Source organism: Acyrthosiphon pisum, chromosome A1, assembly GCF_005508785.2.
Source record: "Acyrthosiphon pisum isolate AL4f chromosome A1, pea_aphid_22Mar2018_4r6ur, whole genome shotgun sequence".
Lineage (NCBI taxonomy): Eukaryota > Metazoa > Arthropoda > Insecta > Hemiptera > Aphididae > Acyrthosiphon > Acyrthosiphon pisum.
The window spans coordinates 141,542,709-141,564,778 of NC_042494.1; the positions used below are offsets into that span (position 1 = coordinate 141,542,709).

General features: G+C 33.8%; 1 protein-coding gene across 1 annotated transcript in view; it reads left to right on the forward strand.

The window, feature by feature from the left end:
- Positions 1–21,468, forward strand: part of LOC100159140 (pumilio homolog 2) — a 111,767-nt gene extending 90,299 nt beyond the window's left edge. Inside the window, exons 10-20 of the mRNA XM_029488470.1 lie at positions 9,703–10,006; positions 11,370–11,666; positions 13,133–13,237; positions 15,802–15,942; positions 16,033–16,200; positions 16,274–16,457; positions 16,862–17,111; positions 17,186–17,413; positions 17,509–17,671; positions 17,801–17,969; positions 18,044–21,468. Of these exons, the coding sequence (XP_029344330.1) occupies positions 9,703–10,006; positions 11,370–11,666; positions 13,133–13,237; positions 15,802–15,942; positions 16,033–16,200; positions 16,274–16,457; positions 16,862–17,111; positions 17,186–17,413; positions 17,509–17,671; positions 17,801–17,969; positions 18,044–18,293 (2,259 nt within the window). The 3' untranslated portion in view covers positions 18,294–21,468. The remainder of the gene's footprint in view (positions 1–9,702; positions 10,007–11,369; positions 11,667–13,132; positions 13,238–15,801; positions 15,943–16,032; positions 16,201–16,273; positions 16,458–16,861; positions 17,112–17,185; positions 17,414–17,508; positions 17,672–17,800; positions 17,970–18,043) is intronic.
- Positions 21,469–22,070: the final 602 nt, after the last annotated feature.

Here is a 22,070-nt window from a genome sequence, read left to right on the forward strand (position 1 = left end):
GGATTTTGTTGAGGAAAACATACATAAAGCCGTTGTGTGTTGGATACGCGACTATAATATAATACTACGCGATGAAATTCCATTATGTACCTTTGGTATAGGGGTGGTTGATTAGTTTCTGCCAGGCATAGAAAAAGCATAACACGCTTTTTGTATAAACGCGTAGCACTAAAGTGGTTTTACATTTTTCCCCTCGTGAAACTCAATTTTATAGTTTACACAACTAGAAATACAGTCCATTTTGTTGAGATTTATTTTTTGACTTATGTTAACTTTTAAAATATAATATAAATAAACGGAAAATGTAGTATTATCAGAACATCAGAAACGAAAGAAGACCAAAATCATAATATGTGGGAAATTCTAACTGTTTTAATAGGTACTGAAAATATTTAGCTCCGTTTTAGTAGGGCGTTTTTCTATTTTTATGTTGAACTTAATTTCTGTAGGTCACAATAGTCTTGCGCCGTTAAAAAATATACGTTTTTAAATGCTAACTGACTGTGTAATCGCGTGCTAAAGCTGAAATCCGATTTTCGTCAGATTATTCCGTCCGTCCCAGTATACATAATTCGCAACGGTACTTCTACCGAGCGGTAATCACTTGTTTTGTTTCAATCGACCATATTAATGTCCCAACAATAAATCAACTGCATTACAACTATAACATTTTATTGTCAGTCCGCGATGGTATAGTTGTAGTAGTCCGTTATACGACGATACGCGCCTTCCTGTCGGCGGCGTATAGAGAAAACTTCGACGAAGCTTACCACGCAAACCACCGATAGCTCCAATAGATAATATAATCCCGCCCCTGTTACAAAACCTTTGACCAACCACGTTATAATTGGATCGTTTACATAAACTTCGAAGGACCACGCGCGATACCAGCTGGCAATCTTAAAATGTACATAACTTTAGAATGTAATCTAGAGGATGTAGCGGTGTATGTAATGTGGAGAAGAGAGAGAGCTTAAACTCAAATTAATTGACAAACTTGGTGCCGGTCGTGTAGCATATAATAATATATATATTATATAGATGCTGGCGCCTGGCATGTTGCACACATTTACCTTCAGCCGTATAAACAGTATTATATTATAATGTATACGACTGCTAAATGGTGTTCGAAACCCCCTTTTTATTTTTATTTCTCATCACACGTTAATTTAGACGACCCGGTATAAATTAATATTTTACTTTTTAATTGAATTGATTATTACGTAGGTACAAGTTTTACACCACCCACGTATATAATAATATATGCGTCATAATTATAATATTAAATATACAGACGATAGGTTTGGCGCGCGCGCACACACACTCACACACATAATAATATGTATTTACAACGGCCTGCAATCGTTGTTATTAATGTGTTATTGTCACCAGTTTCAATATTTGCCTCCAATTCGATATCTGTATATGAAACACAATGTCAATGCGTACGGCCCGTCAATTTGAGCAGTATTCTAGATGATTAATTACTGTGCACGGACGACAGATAAACCTTTGGGGCTATTGTTATGCCCGATATTATATTCGACTGGGAAATTCTTCCACGGGGTTATGAGTTTTGATGGCTATGGTGGTGGAAGGGGGAGATCAACTCTGCTGCTGTCTGTCGCCGGCGCTACTACTGCTCGCCCGTTTGCCCCTACTCTCCATATCCTTAACTGTATATAGACTTTGGGAAGTCATGGAAATGGAATTTATTCCAATCCAACAAATTCTAATGGATTCCAAGGACCGTATGCAAATGAAGAGTCAACGACGACTACGATGGCTGTGCCCTGATGTATATTTTGAATGGTTTTTGATTTTAACCGATTTTTCATTATTGTACGCAGAGTCAGAAACAATGCAACCGTCGTCTTCGTTATGTTATTGTTGTTATCGTCATTTCGATTTTATTTAATGCTTTCAAGAAAATCGAAATGATGCTTTAACAACAATAAAATTAGAGACGTACCTCTTATTTTCCCTGAAACAATCTATCTCAATGTTTAGTTATTTTAGTTATGTTTATCAAATAAAAAAATCGTACTAGATTGTTTTTTTCTTTGCTACTCAACGTTCACGTATCAGAGATGTTAGAATGATTTTTATTATTTTTTCCAAATACAATGATAAAAAAACCCTAATTAAAATTCACAAAAAAAAAATAATACATTTTTTTAAATTTCATACTGTCAACTTTTTTGGTATGCATTTAAATAAATATATAGATAACTGATGTATATAATATACTTTATGGGCCGTTCATTTAAACCCGGTATATAGTGTCAAAAAGATAATGCTATATTTTATGTAAAACTCTATGTATATAAAAAAAACTTTTAAAATGAATTTGTATCGCTTTTGATATAAATAAAAACCGTCGAATGTTTTAAATTTATTCAGTATAATATAGCTTTTAACAGATTTTTGTTTAGAAAGATTAAACCTGTACAAAATTGAATTTTAATTACGTATTGTAACGAAAATATGACTACAATATTATAAACTGTAGTGTAATAATAGCTAAGAGGGAGCCAGAGAATTTAATTACTATCGTCGTCGAGACACTACGAGTAAACCTTTTTAAATCGCATCCAGGAATCAGCACTTATCCCACATCTGGTCTGGTGACGACTATAGTTTGAGGAGGGGGTAGGTTTTCGTTTTTCTGGGTCTTCTGCAGCAAAATAGCGGTCGTCGGTATTTTAATGCGTCTGAATAATAATAGTGATTTATTCGGATTAAAAAAAACAAAACGAGTATATAACTAAAAAGGTAGTTTCTGTGGTATTAGTATTCGTGGACCCGTTAAATGTTCTCAACGCCTCTTATGCGCCGCGGTTGTCCATGGAAAAATAAAGAATCGTGTTCCAATTTGCATTCTCAGGTTTTTATCATTTCGTTTTTTGGTGAGGGTGACAAAGACGCAGAAAGGCAGCCCTTTCCGCACGACCGTTTACTAAAAAATCGACCCCGATTTATTTTTTTTTTTCCCGGGCATGTTGTCGATGTTGGGAAATCGGTGGAAACGTGTTTCCGATAAACCACAAAACAATACTTACAGAGGGCATTATTGAGCGATATGTTCGCTCCGCATCGTGCATACCTATACATATTATCTGAATATGACGGGCGCGCCCGGCGTGTGTACATGGAACAAATATATTATCTGCGCGTCGCATCTGTCGGACACAAAGACGAATCGCGGGGTTAACGAACCGTTTAACATCCCCGACGATTCGGAACATCGCACCTGAGTATAGTCAAATAAAGAAAATATAAAAACAAAAAAAATACCTTCACAGACACGAGTCTGATCTGTTAACGACGGGGCGCGCGCGCTCGTCGCCGATTTCGGCGTCTATAATAATAATAACCTTTTTCGGCCGAGCCGAAACGTCGGCAAACCATCCGCGGATGCGACACCCATTCAGAATATTATGTAATTTTTCGTTATGGTTTATTTTTTTTTTCCGATCGCCATCGTTATCGTCCCGCTGATTTTCTCTGTCGACAAACGTTTCAGCTTCATACAAATTGGTTTTCCGTTATTGGTCCTGTCCATTTTTTCTTCGATATTGTTGTTTTAATTTATTATAATATATTAACGCACGTGAGTCAACAATATTATTTTATTTTTTGCCCCGCCGTCATGATTATGTTAGTTTAATAATATGTACCTGTATTCTATTACAATAATAATGATCGTGTATCGGTCGTATCGTGTCGTGTGATACACGCACACTCTCACAACCGTTAATTAATCAATTAATTCGCAGACTCTTCCCCCTATATTCTCGTAAAGTTTCACGTCGAATTAATTTCCCTTTGCCCTCTGCACTACCACCCACTACTCGTCGTCGTCATATCGGTGCAGCGTGTGCAATAATGATTATTATTATTACTACTATAGTATATGTATGCTATATTGCGAGAGACTGATCGGTATTTGTTTTTGTCGTAGTAGCGTATTTGTTGTACGGCATTAGTGATGATGGACGGTGTAATATAAGTGTGGCATCGGAGGGTGGTGGACTTTCGAATCAATAACATTCGTATAGGTACGTATATATATTAAATTCGGCGTTGAACCCCTTCACATCCTTCGAGTGTCGCCGTGGGGCAGTGATTTCGTTCCAGAGTTAATTACTGTTGTAAACGTCTACGACAGTCTTTTTCCAAAATGCGTGTGTCCTACTCTCCGATCATAATAACGTCTTCTTTTTGGTGTTTTTGTCACGACGTGACGCGCACGTCTACAATCTACACACAAACTGGAAGGTCGTATTTTTTTTATTTTTTTTCATTTTTATCGACCTACAACCCTTTTTAGTTCGACAGTTTTGAATGTATTTTTTTTTTTTTAATATTCATGAATACGTCAAATACTTACCATATATATATGTCTGTGTATATTTACATAAAACCTATTTTAATATCTCTTTCCTTTATGTATTGGGCGCTTAAAAAGCATTCAAATTTTTATTTTCAAAAGCAACTAATCTTTTTTTCGATTGAAATTCCGATAATTTCTTCAGACATTTCACCGCATAAAAGTCTAATATTAGCGAATTTTATTTTACTTTTTATTTTTGCTGTGAAGTGTTTATGTATATTTATTAGACTTTCAACTCGCATTTTTGCCATTTTTTCTATACCATCCCCATAGTTTGCACATTAAGTAAGCCATAATTAATGAAAATTTTGTTTATTGCTGTGGGCTGGCTTACAAATATTTCACAGTTATGTTTAACGTCATTAAAATATTGAAGTGTTCGCCTAAGAATTTAATAATCAATGACTTTATAAACAATATAGGTACTGTAGCCTATAGTTTTACGGATAGATAATAGGTAGGTAATCATAATTATTAAACAAATCCAAACTATAGCTAACTAATATGTTAATTTATATATTATATTAAAATCATTTAAACGTTTATTTATTTTAATCATGTATGAGTTCAATATCATCAATTAATCAATCTATTGCGGTGGTATATAGAACGCAGTCAAACAAAACCTAACCTAAAAAATTATTTGTATATTGATTGATCGAGTATGTAGTTTATTTTATTTATTCATCAAACATTAAATAAGGAACGTAGTACCTATATAATCTACACTACTGTACATTGTATAAGTTAAACTCCTCTCCTGTTTTACTACCTATTCCAAGTTTGTAACAAGTTAAAATGACCCATCGTGAATTTAATTACAACCGTTAATTTATACTTCACAGTAGTTATAAAAGCGTTTGTCATTTTACAATACGATTAATTCCAAAATCTATTGACAACGTTACATTTTCTATTGTCTTAACCATAGATTGTTTGTTTGTTGTCAGTTTATTTATAAATATTTGTTTAACAAAAATTGTGTTCATTGTTTACATATTTGTAGCCAACAGATAATGTATGTATAAGATAAAGTTAGATTACTCAAAGTTTATAAAACGCTGCATCGTCAATAAAAAAAAAACTATGTTGCTGAATTCATTTTTTCGCCATAATACTATCATTTTGAATTCTATTTATAAAGATGTTTGCAGACAAATAGGAGACATTTTATTTAAGAAATAATTTTTAAAGTTATGTACATAAAGACTTAACTTATTCTTTTGATCACTCTGCACCTCGTACAAAAACAAACTTATGCGACAAGGTAAAGTTAATGTTGATGTGGTACACGTTCAGATAAGTGTTGGAAGAATACAATTTCCGAAACTTCTCTTTCATGAAGCGATGATTAAATATTACTATACTCTTTTACTGAAACAACCAAAAACACATGTTTTAAAACGAACGTTTCTCGTCACAAAGTTTTGAATGTAAGAAATATAATATGTTGAATATTGCAATTTAAAAATACTCATTATTATATCACAGAAAAATTGAAATATTGTAAAAAAATAACCAACCCTTTCGACTATTAGCAACGATAATTGTCTTACCTTTAAGTTTGATAATCAGTCAATTCGTTTTAATATGTAAATTAAAAAATTGGTTCTGCTGAATGCTAATTTGCTAAGTTGTACACTATACTGTACCTTTGTAAGATACGAACCTTATAAATTATAATATTATAACAATAAAGTGCCGTAGTAAGGTTTAGACTTAGGTGCGCGTCCGCGTAAACATTTTACGAGCACTCGCTGCAAATTGCGTCCATGTGAAAATGTCCAGGGACGGCAAATGGTGTTGTAAATAATAATAATACATTATAAATAAATGAACGAGCCGTTGTATTTCATACTAACGATCACGAAGTGTGTTTGGGTTAAAAATGTACGGCCAATCGACCCGAAAGTCTCTCACCGACGTCTTATATATAATATATTATTATTACGGCGATTATTACATCCTATAGTGTGCGCGAGCGGCGACCGCTGATGCAGGTGTATGAAATTTTGATGACAAACAACGCGCGCTCGCGCACAGTGTGTGGGCCGATTCCGTCGACAACGCGGCGGCGGCTTCTTGTCTGAGAGAAAAATTGTATTCGATCAAAATACCGTGGGTAGTCGTCGCGTAGTGTATAGTCCCTGCGCCGTACCTTGTAATATTAAATATATATTTTATTATCTATAAATAATAATAATAATTGCCAACCTCGTATTATTATCGTCTCGTACATGATATTATATTTATATAGAGTATTCCCTGGAGGGATCGGCGGCGTGTGTATAATATAATATATTATATTTATAGAGATATGCGATCGTCGTATAATATGAGTAGAAGTATTATATAGTAACTTGCAGTGGTAGTAGTAGTAGTACTACTTCTTATACTATATATAGTATTATATGGCGAAGTGGTGTGTGTATATTTGTATTATATATAGTCGGCAAAATGATCAATTGCTTTTCCCGGACTAGGGGCGCGCCCGCGAAATTCCGTATCCACTCCCCGCGGTGCGACGCGTGGCGGAACACAAAATTGCTTTTCTAAATACCTCCGATATCGTCCGTGAAAATGCCTGTCATTGTCGTAGTAGTCGGTCCCGATCGTCCGTTCTCACGCCGCGCACATAGCTCTACGTATTTTTTTTCCTTTCCCTTCCTCTTTCTTTTCATTTTTTTTTTGGACACCGAGTGCCTCTATTCTGTAGCTAATACCCGTGTCAAATTTCCTGTTAACCACTTTGCAGGTATTTAACACTTCGTCCCGAGCCCCCGCCTCCTCACTCGGTTTCCGAGATCGTCGTCTATTCGCCTACACGTGATCACAGTGACGTCGACGAGGAAGATGCAGCGATAGAAAATCGTATATTTTTTCTCCCTTAACCTTCCTATCGCTTGTTCGCTGTTGAGAACCCCGCTAAAAATGGAAAACTGAGCAATTCTAGTTGGCTAACAACGGGGAGAAAAAAAACTTGGAGCTTTTTTAGCGAAACAATATATGTAGATATTAGACGCGCGTTCGGAATTTAAACGAAATCTGTGGTGGTTTGTAACGGTGAATAATTGCATTTTACTGTGGGTGAAACACGGCTGCACATATTATTATTATTATTATTATTATTATTATTATTATTATATACCCGTGCTTTAAATTATTTAATCTATACATTATAATATTATATCGGTGGTAGAGTGAAAAAAATACACACAGGAATGAACGAAGGAGGACGTGTTGACAGCCACGTTCGACGTTTATTTATTCGTTTGGTATGTCTATAGAAGATATTGTTTATCGAACGTTTTAGAACCTTCAAATCGAATTTCCCCCGAAATATACAACACTTATTCCTTTCGGTGGCGTTTTAGCCCTTTCTCCGCGTGACACATGTGCGGGGCGAAATAAAGAACGATGGTTTTATTATTTTTCCTTAGTCGTGTTACTTTTAGTAGTAACTTACCCATTTTGTAATATTACAATAACGCATAATACCCCGCGCTCTTCTTCTCTTCCGCTATTACGCCGCCATGTACTTAGGACGCTTGTCAAAATATGGTTGAAACTTGTGCATTTTTACAATAATATTTTCTTTACCGCCCTGTATTTTTCACGTGTAGGTACATATTGTATACATGTTTATTTTATTATTTGCGTTTTTCGCGTAGGTATCGCAATCGCGTTTAAACGAATGTTTCATGAACTGTTTATAGTTCTGTGTATGTGCAGCCGCGCATATGTAGGGTGAAAATATTACCATTTTTACTTCGTTCTAAAATCTGCAACTGGCTGTAAAAAAATATGATTATATTACACAAAAATATTCATAGCGATTCAATGTGTGTTTACACCCCCTGCAATCTTTATCCAAATGTTAAAACCTTCTAAAATCCTATTATATCTTCACCTCTTGTACAGTAGCTACATGTAGGTATTGCTACATTATTAAACGCGAGCACAAACGTAGCAAAAAATAACTTTAAATGTTTATTTGTTATTTTTTTTTTTTAGTCAAATACTTTGTACGAATTGCGGTTACTGCAAGTTCATAACGAAAAAAAAACCGTGCGTTTAATTATTAAAACTTTGTATTCATGTATTGTTTGTACGCATTGTATACAATACATGATATATATATAGTTAGTGGTACTAAGTTAAATAAAAGAAAAACTACATTTTCTATACCTTTCAGAATAATATATTCATACGTTTCATTTATCCACAAGTTCAGTTGTTGCGTTATGTGAAAAACATGTATTGTATTGTTTTTGACATTTTAGTATTTGACCAAAATAACTTAACAGCGAGGATAGTGATACACCACGTGCCGTCGTATATTGCATGAAAATGTATTCGTCCGAAAAATATTATATTTTGTTCGTAACTCGTAAAATGAGAATGTCAATTTCACTTTTGACCGTTCTGAAAACAAGTGGAAAAATAAATTAATATCCCATCAATAACGTTAATGGAAGTTGACTAGACATAAAAAAAAAATTATTATTATCTGCAGATTATAATATCTGCAGATCGACAGCGCATATTATACAAACCTAGTGATGATAATACATTTTCAACCGAAGGCCATGTATACAGTGCTGTTTGTTATTAATGTACACCTATTACACTTATCAGTCGCTTTGTCATATCGCATTATCACTTTCTAATAACTACCTATTGTCTGTCGACAACGACGTTCCTAGAATATTATATATTATATGACATTGTAATTTTGCTATATAGGTACCAGTATACTACCGATATGATTGTGCTCGATTGATACCTCAGAATTGCTACAGGACATAATAGTAGGGCAGGCTAGACGTATTTTCGTTTCAGATTTTTCCACACAAACTTTTTCATTATTCATAAATTTGTACATTGAAAAAACAAAATATCTTCCGTCACGTGTCACCCTGAAAAGAATATAAAAATATAGAAATAATAATAGTTTTAAAAAAAACCTATGTTGTAAACCTATTATCAACTCGATATTAATAAGTAATACCGAAAACACGGTATCGGCTCTTTAAATTTAACGATTTATCAATAATGTATGTGTGGGTGGGCAGTGGGCACATTATGTTATTATTACTCGTAAAAATTGCGTTGAACACTACGCGCTGGTCGTCATAATGACGAAAAAATAAATGTTTGTTTTTGTACTCGCTCAGTACCTATGGCAAAACAAGGCAATAAAAATCTCCCGATCGATACTAAATTATAATAGTGTATTTGCACTCTTCACACTTCATAATAATGTCATCGACCGTTTACTCATTCGTTTTAACGCTTTTGTTTAGCAGCTGTTCCGTAACCATCAAGCGCAGCAGGCAGCAGCGGCCGCCGCTGCGGCGGCAAACCCGGCCGCAGCGGCCGCGTTAGCGTCTCAACAACTGCAGCTCATCCAGCAACAGCAGCAGCAACAATTTCACCTGCAGCAGCAGCAACAGCTGGCTGCGGCGGCCGCTGGACTGGCGGCGGCTGCATCAGCACCGGCTGCGACGCCGGTCGCCGCTGCTGCGGCCGCTGCCACGTTCGCGCCACCGGGCACGACGGCCACGACGCCATACATCATCAACCCTCAAGAACCTTACATGATCGCCGGTAAGTGTACCACTGTATAGTGGTCGTTGACGTAGTCCTACACATCACTCTTAATATTTGTATAAAACATTATAATATAGCGGCATATCGTCATCCGTAATATTGTAATGCATGTCAAAAGGTATTTCATATACCTTTATATACCTCACGACTATTTTTCCGCATCGATTGAGAATTTACTGGACTATTATAATACCAATTACCAGCCATACCTTGCTGCTGGTACTAAATAATATTTATTATAGAGACATACACTGTTTGAATTTTTAAAAAAATATATTAGGTAGAAACAAATTAATATTGGCGACACAGCGTCAACGATGTCATAAGTGCATTGATTTTATTTTATTCTGAATTAATATTTGATGAAATTTAAAAATTCCGCTAATTCAAAAAATCATTTGAATTCAATTTTGATGGACGTACAATTATTTTATTACAAACATTTTTTTTAATAAACAAAAATATAATAAGTACCTACCAACTAAGTATTATGTGCCAACATAATATAGCAATAATATCAATTTTGTACGTAGTTAAGTTTCATTACTTATATTTATTCCATTGACGGTATTTGTATGTATTTTTTCTCTCAAAACTAAATTGATTTTAAAATTTTTATTTTAAGTACTAAAAATAATGAAATATCTTTTAAATTTATTTTGTTTGTGGTCCTTAATAATATTTTATAATGGTGAATATAAAAATGCAAAAACAGTATAAGTAGTCGGGTAAATTATCAATCGATATAGTCTGGATAATATACGTAAGTGCTGAGTATTATATTATATTATATTACATACAACGTACTGATTAAATTACAGTTTTCATCACAATATATTACTACCCTGTCCTTACTTATATACCTACCTACCTCTTTTCCAAATTACGTATTGCGTTTCTCGTACCTGTGTAATTTCTATCCTGCTCGACGTTGTTCGACGAATACGTTCCCTATCGCACACCAATAGTAGAATGTTTGATACTATTGTTAAACAACAATAAATTGAGAATTACATATAATTTTTTTTCCTAAATTTGATATTTATTATTTTTCCGTAGGTTAGATTATTCAAACTACCCATTCTTAGATATTATAACAATATGATAAATCATCTGGACTTTTTATAATATTCTGGTTCTATATTTTTCGTTAGAATGAGGCCTGCTTCTTATCCTGATTTCTTCCTATTTTCCCATACGACGTATGCGGTATGCCATATATTATAATTGTGTTTATACGCCAACCATTTTTTTTTTTTTTATAAATAATATGTACCTACTTATATTATATTAAAATATTATTGTACTGCATCGAACGTTTTATTACTATTGTGTGCGTGCGTGTGTTGTCACAATAAAGGCTTTATGGGCTCAGGTCCTACAGTGGTGCCGCAATACTATGGCGTGCCGTGGGGCATGTACCCAGCGGGCAGCATCATACAGCCGGCCAGCGCGGCCGGTCAGCCCGGCGCCGCGGCCAACGGCACCAACACGGCCCAGCAACAACGCAGGCCGATGAGCCCGTCGCAAGGTGACGGCACCCAGTACCAGGTCATACCGGCGTTCTACGACCAAAACGGATCGCTCGTGATGACCCGCAACGGTGGTCAGCTCCGACTCGTTTCGCCGGCGTCGGTCATCGTCAACGCCCAACAAGGTACGCCATATCGTCTATAACATAAAAATATAACGTCATTATAGCATCGCCCGTCGCGCAGTATTGTTATGATTATTAAGTCGTTTGTAACATACGTGAGCGTGCGCACATAGGATGCCCAAATAGTACCCCGGGACTCTTCATCCAAGGTCCTAGTTATTAAACAAAGACCCCAATGGGTTGATTAGGTTTCGATAATTTATTTTTTTTTTGTGAGGTATTCTGTATGTGAACAGTTATATATAGGTAACCTAGAGTATAATTAGTTTTTGAAGCTTTACTTAAAAATGGGCTCTGCGAATAAAAAAGCGCAAAGCTAATGATAAATTAGCGTTGATGAAAGTTGTCAATGATCCGAAACAATAAAAACTTCGTTCATCTATCCTCCCTGGACAGGCTGTGTTGGCGTCATTCGCTCAAAATTTGAATGATTCTCAAAAAATGGTATGTTGCCAATTATTTGTATGGTTAATTTTTATATTGTTTTCTAAACAACTTGGTTAACCTATATATACACTTTTTCTTATTCAAATTCAGATTATTTTCTCCATTTTCACTGTAAGAATTGTTAAAATTGTAAAAAGAACAGGCAGTACCTAATGGCTCAAAACTCTTGTGGGCCCTAATTTTTAATGTGCACCGCCGAAACCAAGAGTCTGCGCACGCTCATGACATACATATGTTATATAAATGTTAAGTTAACGTTGAACGTGTGTGTGTGTGCGTGCGTGTGCGTGTGCAATATGCAAAGCGAAAGTATTTTCATTAGCGTGTTTTTCCTGCGTCGTGTCGTCGTGTCGCCTTTCCGCCGCCGACCGAAATGTTTTAATTATCGTGCGACGAAAAGATAAACGCACCCCCTCACGCGCATTTGACGGCGGTCGTGTATCTTCTACGTAATAATGTATAAAACTGTCGCGCGCGAACAGTGGTTTCAATGTTAAATTATTTTATAATAATATACGCTGACGAGGTACAATATAGTAATAAGTAATAACTAATATAACGGGGCCGCGCGTCGTCATAGCGAGCATGTATATATAATATGTTTTCATTCGTCGTGACAACTACTGATATCTACGGTAGGGAAACGGGGTGTATACATTACGACACGGCAGGGAAAAGGAAGGGATGTGTGACGACCATATTAAAGCAGCGTAGTGCTACGTTTATATACACATATATATGTATATATTATGTACATAGTAATGTTGGCAGTGCGTGTGGCAGTGCGTGCGTAGAACAGAGGATAATGAATTTTCCGTGGGCACATTTATGCGGATAATACAATATTTATCATAAATATACAAGTATATTATATTATTGCGAGCCCCGCCGCGTGTACACCATTAAAATATGCCGTCGTATATACGCCCGCCACAACGCTTACTCCAACGCAACCGAGACGACTCTGTCGCCACCACTTTCGTGTTATTGGTGTTTTATCTCGGGGTGTTTTTTGACAGGACTCCAACCACAGCCTCAGCAGGCGGTCGGTTCGGCAGCCAACAACTATTCGACCAACTTGACCTCACTGACATCCAGCCTTTCGTCGCTGGGGGTCAGCGCAGGTACGTTTTTGCCTTCGTCGCCGTTGCCTCCGTCATCGTTGTTGATATTGATGTTGTTGTTGTTGTTGCATGTCGCATTATATATACGTACATATATATATAATATATATTACGTATAAATATATAATACGCCTTTGCGAAATTCCATAGTTCGCCTCAACCGTTTTGTAAAACGACTAATGATAATAATATATATAACAAGTAATAATAACCGTGTGGTATAATAATCTAGTATAGCGTGCAACAGCAGCCGCAGCGTGTATAGGATTCGTGTGGATTAATATTATGTTTTTCTCTTAGCGAAGCCTTTTATAATATATACGCGCAGTTTTTTATAATATATGTGGTTTTTGTTTTTATTTTAATTTTTTTTTTTTTGCACGCTTTTGCATAATATTAATATTGATAATAATAATAATAATAATAATATGTGCCGCCGCCCGACTTTGGTTGGTACACACTACACCAAAGGATTTCCCGAAGGATCCAAACGCCTCTACGCGATCTGCAAATACTACCCTTACACGCGTTTATGTTGTACGCACTTGTGCGTTTAATAATAATAATACCATACCGCACTTAACCGATCCACACTCTTACACGCTAACCACGACCACTACTACAACTGCTATTATACTCTACCATGCCGTCGACGTCCGTAAAATAAAGGGACTCAAGTGCAGGTTTTCACACTTCGTTGTTTTCTCTCCACCCCGCCCGTTATCGTTTTAATAATAATACCCGATTATACATATTTGAGTGACACGATTTCTCACACGAGTAGGGTTTTTTTTTAATATGACGTTTTGTTTTGTATAGTATATACCTATGTTATAATTAAATTAAATAATATATATGTATAGGTAGGTAATTTCTACACGTATATAGCGTGTGCGTTGAACGACTATATACACACACAATGCGTTCTTATTACATTATTTTCCCACCTGTTAACATGACGAATTCGCACTCTGTATGTATACATATATAGGTGCGTGTTATATATTATTATACATATACTATAGCTATACTGTTACAAGGCTACCTACTAACTAGCATGGTGTATAATAATTTATTGTATAATATGTATCACGTTTTTAAAAACAATTCCGACACTATCAAATTGTTGACATCACCCATGTATAATATATATTACACGTAGTATTTGTAAACAATTTGTCGTATGAAAACACAATATATTCAACATAAATGTGTAAGTACCTAATAATTCTGTTAGGCCTTTATATTCTATATACACTTATGGTATCGATAAATAAAATACTGGTCAAACTGCTGGTATAGCCCATACCGTTGTGTGAACTGCTACCCCTCGGCCAGAGAGAACTGTCGAGTTTTCCTGCTCTCTTCTACCCCCGCCCATCCAGTGTAAAACACTTTTGTTGCAGTTTCTCCGTTTTCCATTTATATTGTGTATACCCGTGAAGTTTTCAACGAAGAAATGGAGTATCATAGCCACGTATTTTTCGTGCTTTTAAGAGGTCAACGCCACAGCATTTTTTTCCATCCACGTTTCGAACCCAACTACGCAATTTAACCTGCAGCCGTACCAATATGTACACTGCCTATACTTCGTTGTATTGTTTCTCTGTTACGATTTTTCATTTTTTTACTTAACCTAACCTTTGACGTCCCACCGTATTGTTATCTCGTGTTCGTGGATTGATAGATTTGTTACCTACTAAATATGCCCGTTGGTGGTCGTATTATTATGTGTATACTTCATTAGCAGAATAGCCGTTGCTGCCGTGTAACGTGCACGTGGCTATTTAAATCTTCGGCCGACGGGTTAATTAAAACGGAAGTATAGTGACAACACGATCAAGATGGATGTGCTTGTTAACCACCCCTACCCCATGGCATGAGGGTGAAGAAAACGCACTTGCAACAACTATACCACCGGTGAAATTTATTACTATTATCATCCCGTCTTAAAGTTTTAGGGGTCGATTAAATTAAACCTGAGTAGTAGGATTATAAATTTTAACGTAAAAACACGATATGCTTTAAGCACAATTGTTATTCGGTTCCCGTGGGTTTAGATTCGCAGCTTTATTATTATTATTGTTATTATTGTAATATACATACCTATACACTGTGGGCGTTGTAATAGCGTTTTCCCGGACAGCCCCAAAGTAATCTAATATTATATACACCGAACACGAGTAAATACCACGGTGCGCCCACTCTGTATACGCGTATTATATTATATTAATTATCATTTTACGCTCGGATAATAAAAACAACGTTAACCTTTTTTTTTAAACTTTTTTGTTTTTTTTTTTAATTTATAATATTGTATTATAATAGACGTCTAGTTATTGTTTCGGTTTAAACTGTAGATTAACCGCCGTATGAGGTACGTGAACAATATGTTTACCCGACAGTTAAAACTGCAGTGTAAATGACACCACTGCTTTTGCGGCTAATTGTTGTTTTATTGTCGCATATATACTACCTACCTACAAATATAACTATATAAGTATGTATTCTAAAAGCAACAATACTTACGGGGCTGTTTTTTTTCCCGTGTGTGTTTTCGACAGCAGGCGTACACGATGTCAACGTCAGTCTTGGTCTAGGTTCCGGAAATGCTGGCAGACGCGATTCCTTTGACCGTAACACGTCCGCTTTTTCACCGTCCATGGATTACGCCCGTCATAAGTGGCCTCAGTACAACACACTGGGTATGTACCAATATTTTATTTTGTTTTTCATATTCATCTATCTATTGATCGTGTGACTAATACAAATTCTCCTCTGTCTATACTATACAGCGTCCCAAAGCCCTTTGGGTCTCGCCTCGGGATCTCTAACCCCTCCACCAGCTATGGGCTCCGCGTCGAATTTACAGATGGGCCTCATGAGTTCGGCCAATAATGCCAACAGAGGCCTGATGAACGCTGCACCGGGTGCTGAAGCCATGTCCAAGTTTAGAGCCAGTGGTATGTACATGTTTATATACACAAAATAACGTTGATGGCTCATGTCAATATTTGTATTTTATTTATGCAACAGATTATGCTATGGGTGGTCTAGCTGCCAACGGAGCCATGTTTAGCACAGCGGCAAATCCAAACAATACGAATTCCTTGTTCAACAAAATGGGTGGCGTCCGTGGCAGTGCTTCATCGTTGGGTGGTTCCTCCATAACGTTGGACTCAAAACCGTCCGGCCGCAGCAGGCTCTTGGAAGACTTCAGGTAGGTTACCTTCCTAAGAACAACATATATTTTACTGCCATTTTGGGGATGAGCTCACTGAAAAAGGTGGGAGGGGGTGACCTTGGTGTGAGTAATCTAATTTTATGATTATTTAACTTAGTATATGGTCCAAAAAATTTAAATCAATGAAACTGATTACTTAATTACTTAATTTACTCAATAATACCTTTTGTACGTGATTTAATGTTATTTAAAATATTGATGGTAAAATTTTTTATTAATAGTGGATTAAATATATCTCATTCACTGTAAGATTGAGGGGTAAGGGCGGGTTTGGTTTGTCTTAGTTATTCGCTTAACTTATGTGGCTCATCTCCCAATTTGGGGCGGCATGCATCTGATCAGTTAATTGTAATCAATCGAATTCTCCTGCACTGTGGCAGGAACAATCGTTACCCTAGTCTTCAACTACGAGACCTCACCAATCATATTGTCGAGTTTTCCCAAGACCAACATGGCTCCAGATTTATACAGCAGAAGTTGGAGAGGGCTTCCACACCCGAGAAGCAGTTGGTGTTCTCAGAGATATTGGCCGCGGCATACAGCTTGATGACCGACGTATTTGGCAACTATGTCATTCAAAAGTTCTTCGAGTTTGGCACGCCCGAACAGAAATCTACATTAGCGCAAAAGGTATGTTGTTGCTGTATATTATATTATATTTAAACCTTCTAATATGACCTTGACTTGTACCGTGCGTTAAATAGGTACGTGGACATGTATTGCCGTTGGCATTGCAAATGTATGGCTGCAGGGTTATCCAGAAGGCGTTGGAGAGCGTGGGTGGAGAACAACAAGTGGAAATTGTACGCGAACTTGATGGCCATGTCCTGAAATGCGTTAAAGACCAAAACGGTAATCACGTAGTACAAAAGTGCATCGAGTGTGTTGATCCACACGCTCTGCAATTCATCATCAATGCTTTCCAAGGACAAGTAAGTGATTTTAAATTGCAAAGGTCAATATTAGACATTAGAAGAAAAAATATGGTCTTTACTAACATCTAACTACTTACATTTTATTTATCCAGGTTTTAACATTATCAACACACCCATACGGATGCCGAGTCATTCAGCGTATACTCGAACATTGTACATCTGAACAGACAGCACCAATACTTGACGAAATGCATCAACACGTTGAACAATTGATACAAGATCAGTATGGAAACTATGTAATTCAACATGTACTAGGTATGTTTGTGTTAATATCATCTTGTTCTCTTTTAAAGAGTACAATTTGTATTAATATGTAACTGCTCTTCTGGGTGCACTTTCTTAGGGTCGTGTATTAAATTATTCAATTGTAATTTCATTTCACAGAACACGGTAAACAAGAGGACAAATCTAAATTAATATGCTCTGTCCGCGGAAAGGTGTTGACACTGTCCCAGCATAAGTTTGCATCAAACGTTGTGGAGAAATGTGTAACGCACGCTACACGTAGTGAACGATCTATGCTTATAGAAGAGGTTTGCGGTTTCAACGACAAGTGAGTAGCTATATAAATTGTGGATACATTCAAGTTATGTTATTATTAAATTGTATTTTTTTCTCACCATCTAGTGCTTTACATGTAATGATGAAAGATCAATACGCCAATTATGTAGTGCAAAAAATGTTAGATGTTTGCGAATCTTCTCAGCGTAAGGTGCTTATGCACAAAATCCGTCCCCATTTTGCATCACTGCGCAAGTACACATACGGCAAGCACATTATTTCGAAATTGGAAAAGTACTTCATGAAGAGCAACCAACAGTCTGTGCCTGTATCTGAATTGGGACCTATTGGACCTCCTACAAACGGAGTGCTTTAAACAGTTCTGTATTTTCTACTACATTTTTTTTTTTTTTTTATCATTGTATCCCTTAATTAGTATTTTGAATCCAAATTAAGTTCTAATTTTTTTCTTTTATTTTTTAAATTACTATATTATTATTATTCAAAGTTAGTGGGTTAACTTAATTTTTGTGCGTTAAAAAGATTAGTATCCAAATTTAGTTAGCAATATGTGGATTTGGATGTTTTTTTTATTATTATTATTATTTGTTAGAAACAAAAAAAAAATAATAATTACTAATTAGCTTATTAGTGTGGGGCTTTAATATATCTTAATATTAATTACACTTTGAATACAATATGGCAAATACGACAATTTTTTTTTAACAAGTTCTAATATGGTGACGTTTACAAGGTATGTATATTAAAAACAATTAGCACCCCATTTTGTGACCTTAGCGAATTTCTTATACAGCGTTCGTGTATATTTTGCTTCCAATTATATTATAGTGTACAAAAAATATAATCGGGTCATCTTATTAAATACATTTTTTTTTTAACTTAACAAATGATTGTGTATAATATTTTGTATAATTTTTTTTTTATATAGTATTTCATTTAATTTTTAAACAGGGTTTAAATTAGATTTTGATAGTGAAGTTTTGTTTGTTTTTCTGTAATATAAAATCAAGTTTCTTTCTCTATATAAATATTATGCATATAAACCTATAAATCGAAAGTAATTCATTCCTGTAATTTTTTTTTTATATATATACGCTGTATAAAGAAATTATATAATGTACACATTTAATTGCTACAATGCTTGTTTTTTTTTTTTTATTATTATTATATATATGTATACATATATATATATAAATGTATAAAATTGCATATTTTTAAATCTGTGAAAGCCATTATGTTTATGTTGTATATGAAAAATCTGTAAGCTAAATCCTACCAGTTTTGGGTACACAATTATTTTTTATTTTTATTATTATTCTATCCGTACTGAAAAAAAATTGGTGATAAATATTATGTGTATATAAATTTATGTTTTTATATATATACATGCAAAAATTATCCTGTCATTCGTAATAACTAATTATTTTATATAATTTTATAAAACTCGAAACGTGTTTCTCATAGACGCATAAGTTAGACTACGATGTTCCTGATAATATGTACATAATGAAGAAATGTGAACATAATCTTTTTTCTCAAGTGATAAATTATAAAAAGTTTTCTTTTCTTTCCAATTTATGTATTAAACATTTAAAACGAACACAAATAACACTTTTAAGCTCCAATAACGGGCTAGAAAAATTAAACATTTTAAAATTAATATTATATTTTTATGTTTTGGTTATAATATGTATAAAACATCTAAAAAATAAAAAAAAATAAGACTGCTAATTTTTAGTATATTGTGTAATTAAACTTTTTTTTTCTAATATAATGGACCTGTACCCATCTATAAACTTCAAATTGTAAATTTTGCTCCAACAAACATAAGTAACCAGTATAATATTGTTTACCAGTAATTATTTATTTCAGCGCCTATCGCAAATTTATCGAAATAAAACTGTTGTCTTGACTGTAACCTTTGTCTTGTGACTTTCCATTTTTAAAAGATATCGCAGTTTTATACATTTGCATTTTTGTTTATACTCATTTAATTATACGCAATCATTATTTTGAAATATAAATTCCATCAATAACAGATAAAACAATTTTTGCATTCAAAATTATTAAAATACACATTTTTATATATGTTAATATTATATTTCTAAAAATTTAACCACCTATGCAATTTATATTTGTACTTCTTCGAGTATATTACGCGCAACCTTTAATTATTAGAACCATAAACACCTCATTAATATTTTATTTTTTATAAATGGGGCTGTATTAATGTGTAAAATGCCATCATCTCGACCCATCATACACGTTGATAGATTGATCAGATAGTTTTTTCTTGAGACACACTTAGTATATTATAACCATAAAACAAATGTCTCTCATCGAATTCTTAAGTAACTAATTCATTGATAAAGCATAGATACTGATTTTTTCCCCTTTAAAATTAGAATTGTAATGTTTCTTATAATAATATTTGGAATAGCTGTTATAATAAATAATAATATTAAATATAACAATAATAATATATATAAATGAAAAATATTTCGGACATCCCCTTTAATCCCCTCGTATTCTATTTACTCTAGTTTAGTACTAATATTATGATAATATTATATAAATATATTTTGATTTATATTTTTAGATTTATTTTAGTTATAATTTTTCGTCTATTATTATCATTTTTTTAAATATATGTGGATAACTAATAAAATAATAGTTAGATTATTGTAGAAATGTTAACATGCAATATATTATGCATGGTAAACATATTATGTTCAGTATAAATGATTTATGACATAAACTTATTTTGAAGTTTTAAGTAGAATACACGTATATAAATAAAATGAAAAAACACAGCCTGTTTACTCTATCTATGACTTTACGACGGTTAGAATTTTTACTTTGTCTATCTGTATTTTAATTTATTATTCCTACGTAAATTTGTATGGGGTTAACTAACAATTTAATATTGGCAGTGTAAAGAAAACGTAAAAAAGTTATATATTTCATAGCAAGACTGATGTGTAAAGGTTTATTAATATTTCGACAGTGTAAGTAAAATTGTTCATTATTATTTCCATTATATAATATTTATAAATATATGAAAATAATGTTAAAAAGTTATTAATTTTTATTAGGTTTTTTATTCTAATTGACATTTTGTTAGTTTTTTTTTTTTTGTTATTTTTAATGACGATCAGTGTATGAATTTCTTTCACTATGTGTAAACAATTATTATTATTATTATTATTATTATTATTATTTTTTTTTTTTAAAGAAATTCAAAACAGCTTTAAAACTGTGCTGTGGTTTTAAATATAGACATTATTATTTTATAGACCCTATTCGATTTACTAAGGAAATATCGTAGTGGTATTTGATTAATGTAATAAAAACTTATTAATTAAAATAATATTCTTAGTATATATTACTACTATATACATATATACATATATATTATAACGCCTGTATATTCAAACTTAAAAACTTTTTTTTTGTGTATTGGTATAGTGTAACATTTGAATTTGTAGTTATCGTGTTTATTTGAAGTTAAAATTTTGATGCTATGTGCACGACAAAAAACCCTAAAAAAATTATAATATTTGTTATATTATATAAATTAAAAAATATATATATATTAGTAATATTATATAAATTATAGTTCTCTGTGTAATTTGATGTAATTGATGTAATGTTTAGCATTTGTGTAATAATGTACTATGTAAAGGTATATAAAATATAATTAAAAAAAAAAAATTCTATTGTTCATTTTATTGTTGTATTTCTAATTCTATATGATTCCATCACTAGGTGTTTCCTTGACAGTTAATTTTTTGTTTTGTCAGGTGTTGAAACCTAAAACATTTTTTCTATTTCGTTTATGGTATTTATTTTTTTCAGTTTTGATCTCCATTTTGGTTTTTTTACGGTTTTAACCGGTATTCAGAATCTAATATAGGTTTCAAGCCATGTTTTTGTTAATAAGTAACCATGTCAACATAGACCTTACGAAAAGTCGCCCATAAAAATTGTATCGCGTATCCAGCCCAAAAACATATTTCTGTTAAAAAAAACACGGAAAATATTCTTACTTTTAAGTTTGATGATACAATAAAATTTACTGTTACTACACTACAATATACAAAATGGGTTTAAAAATGTCTTTCTAAATATT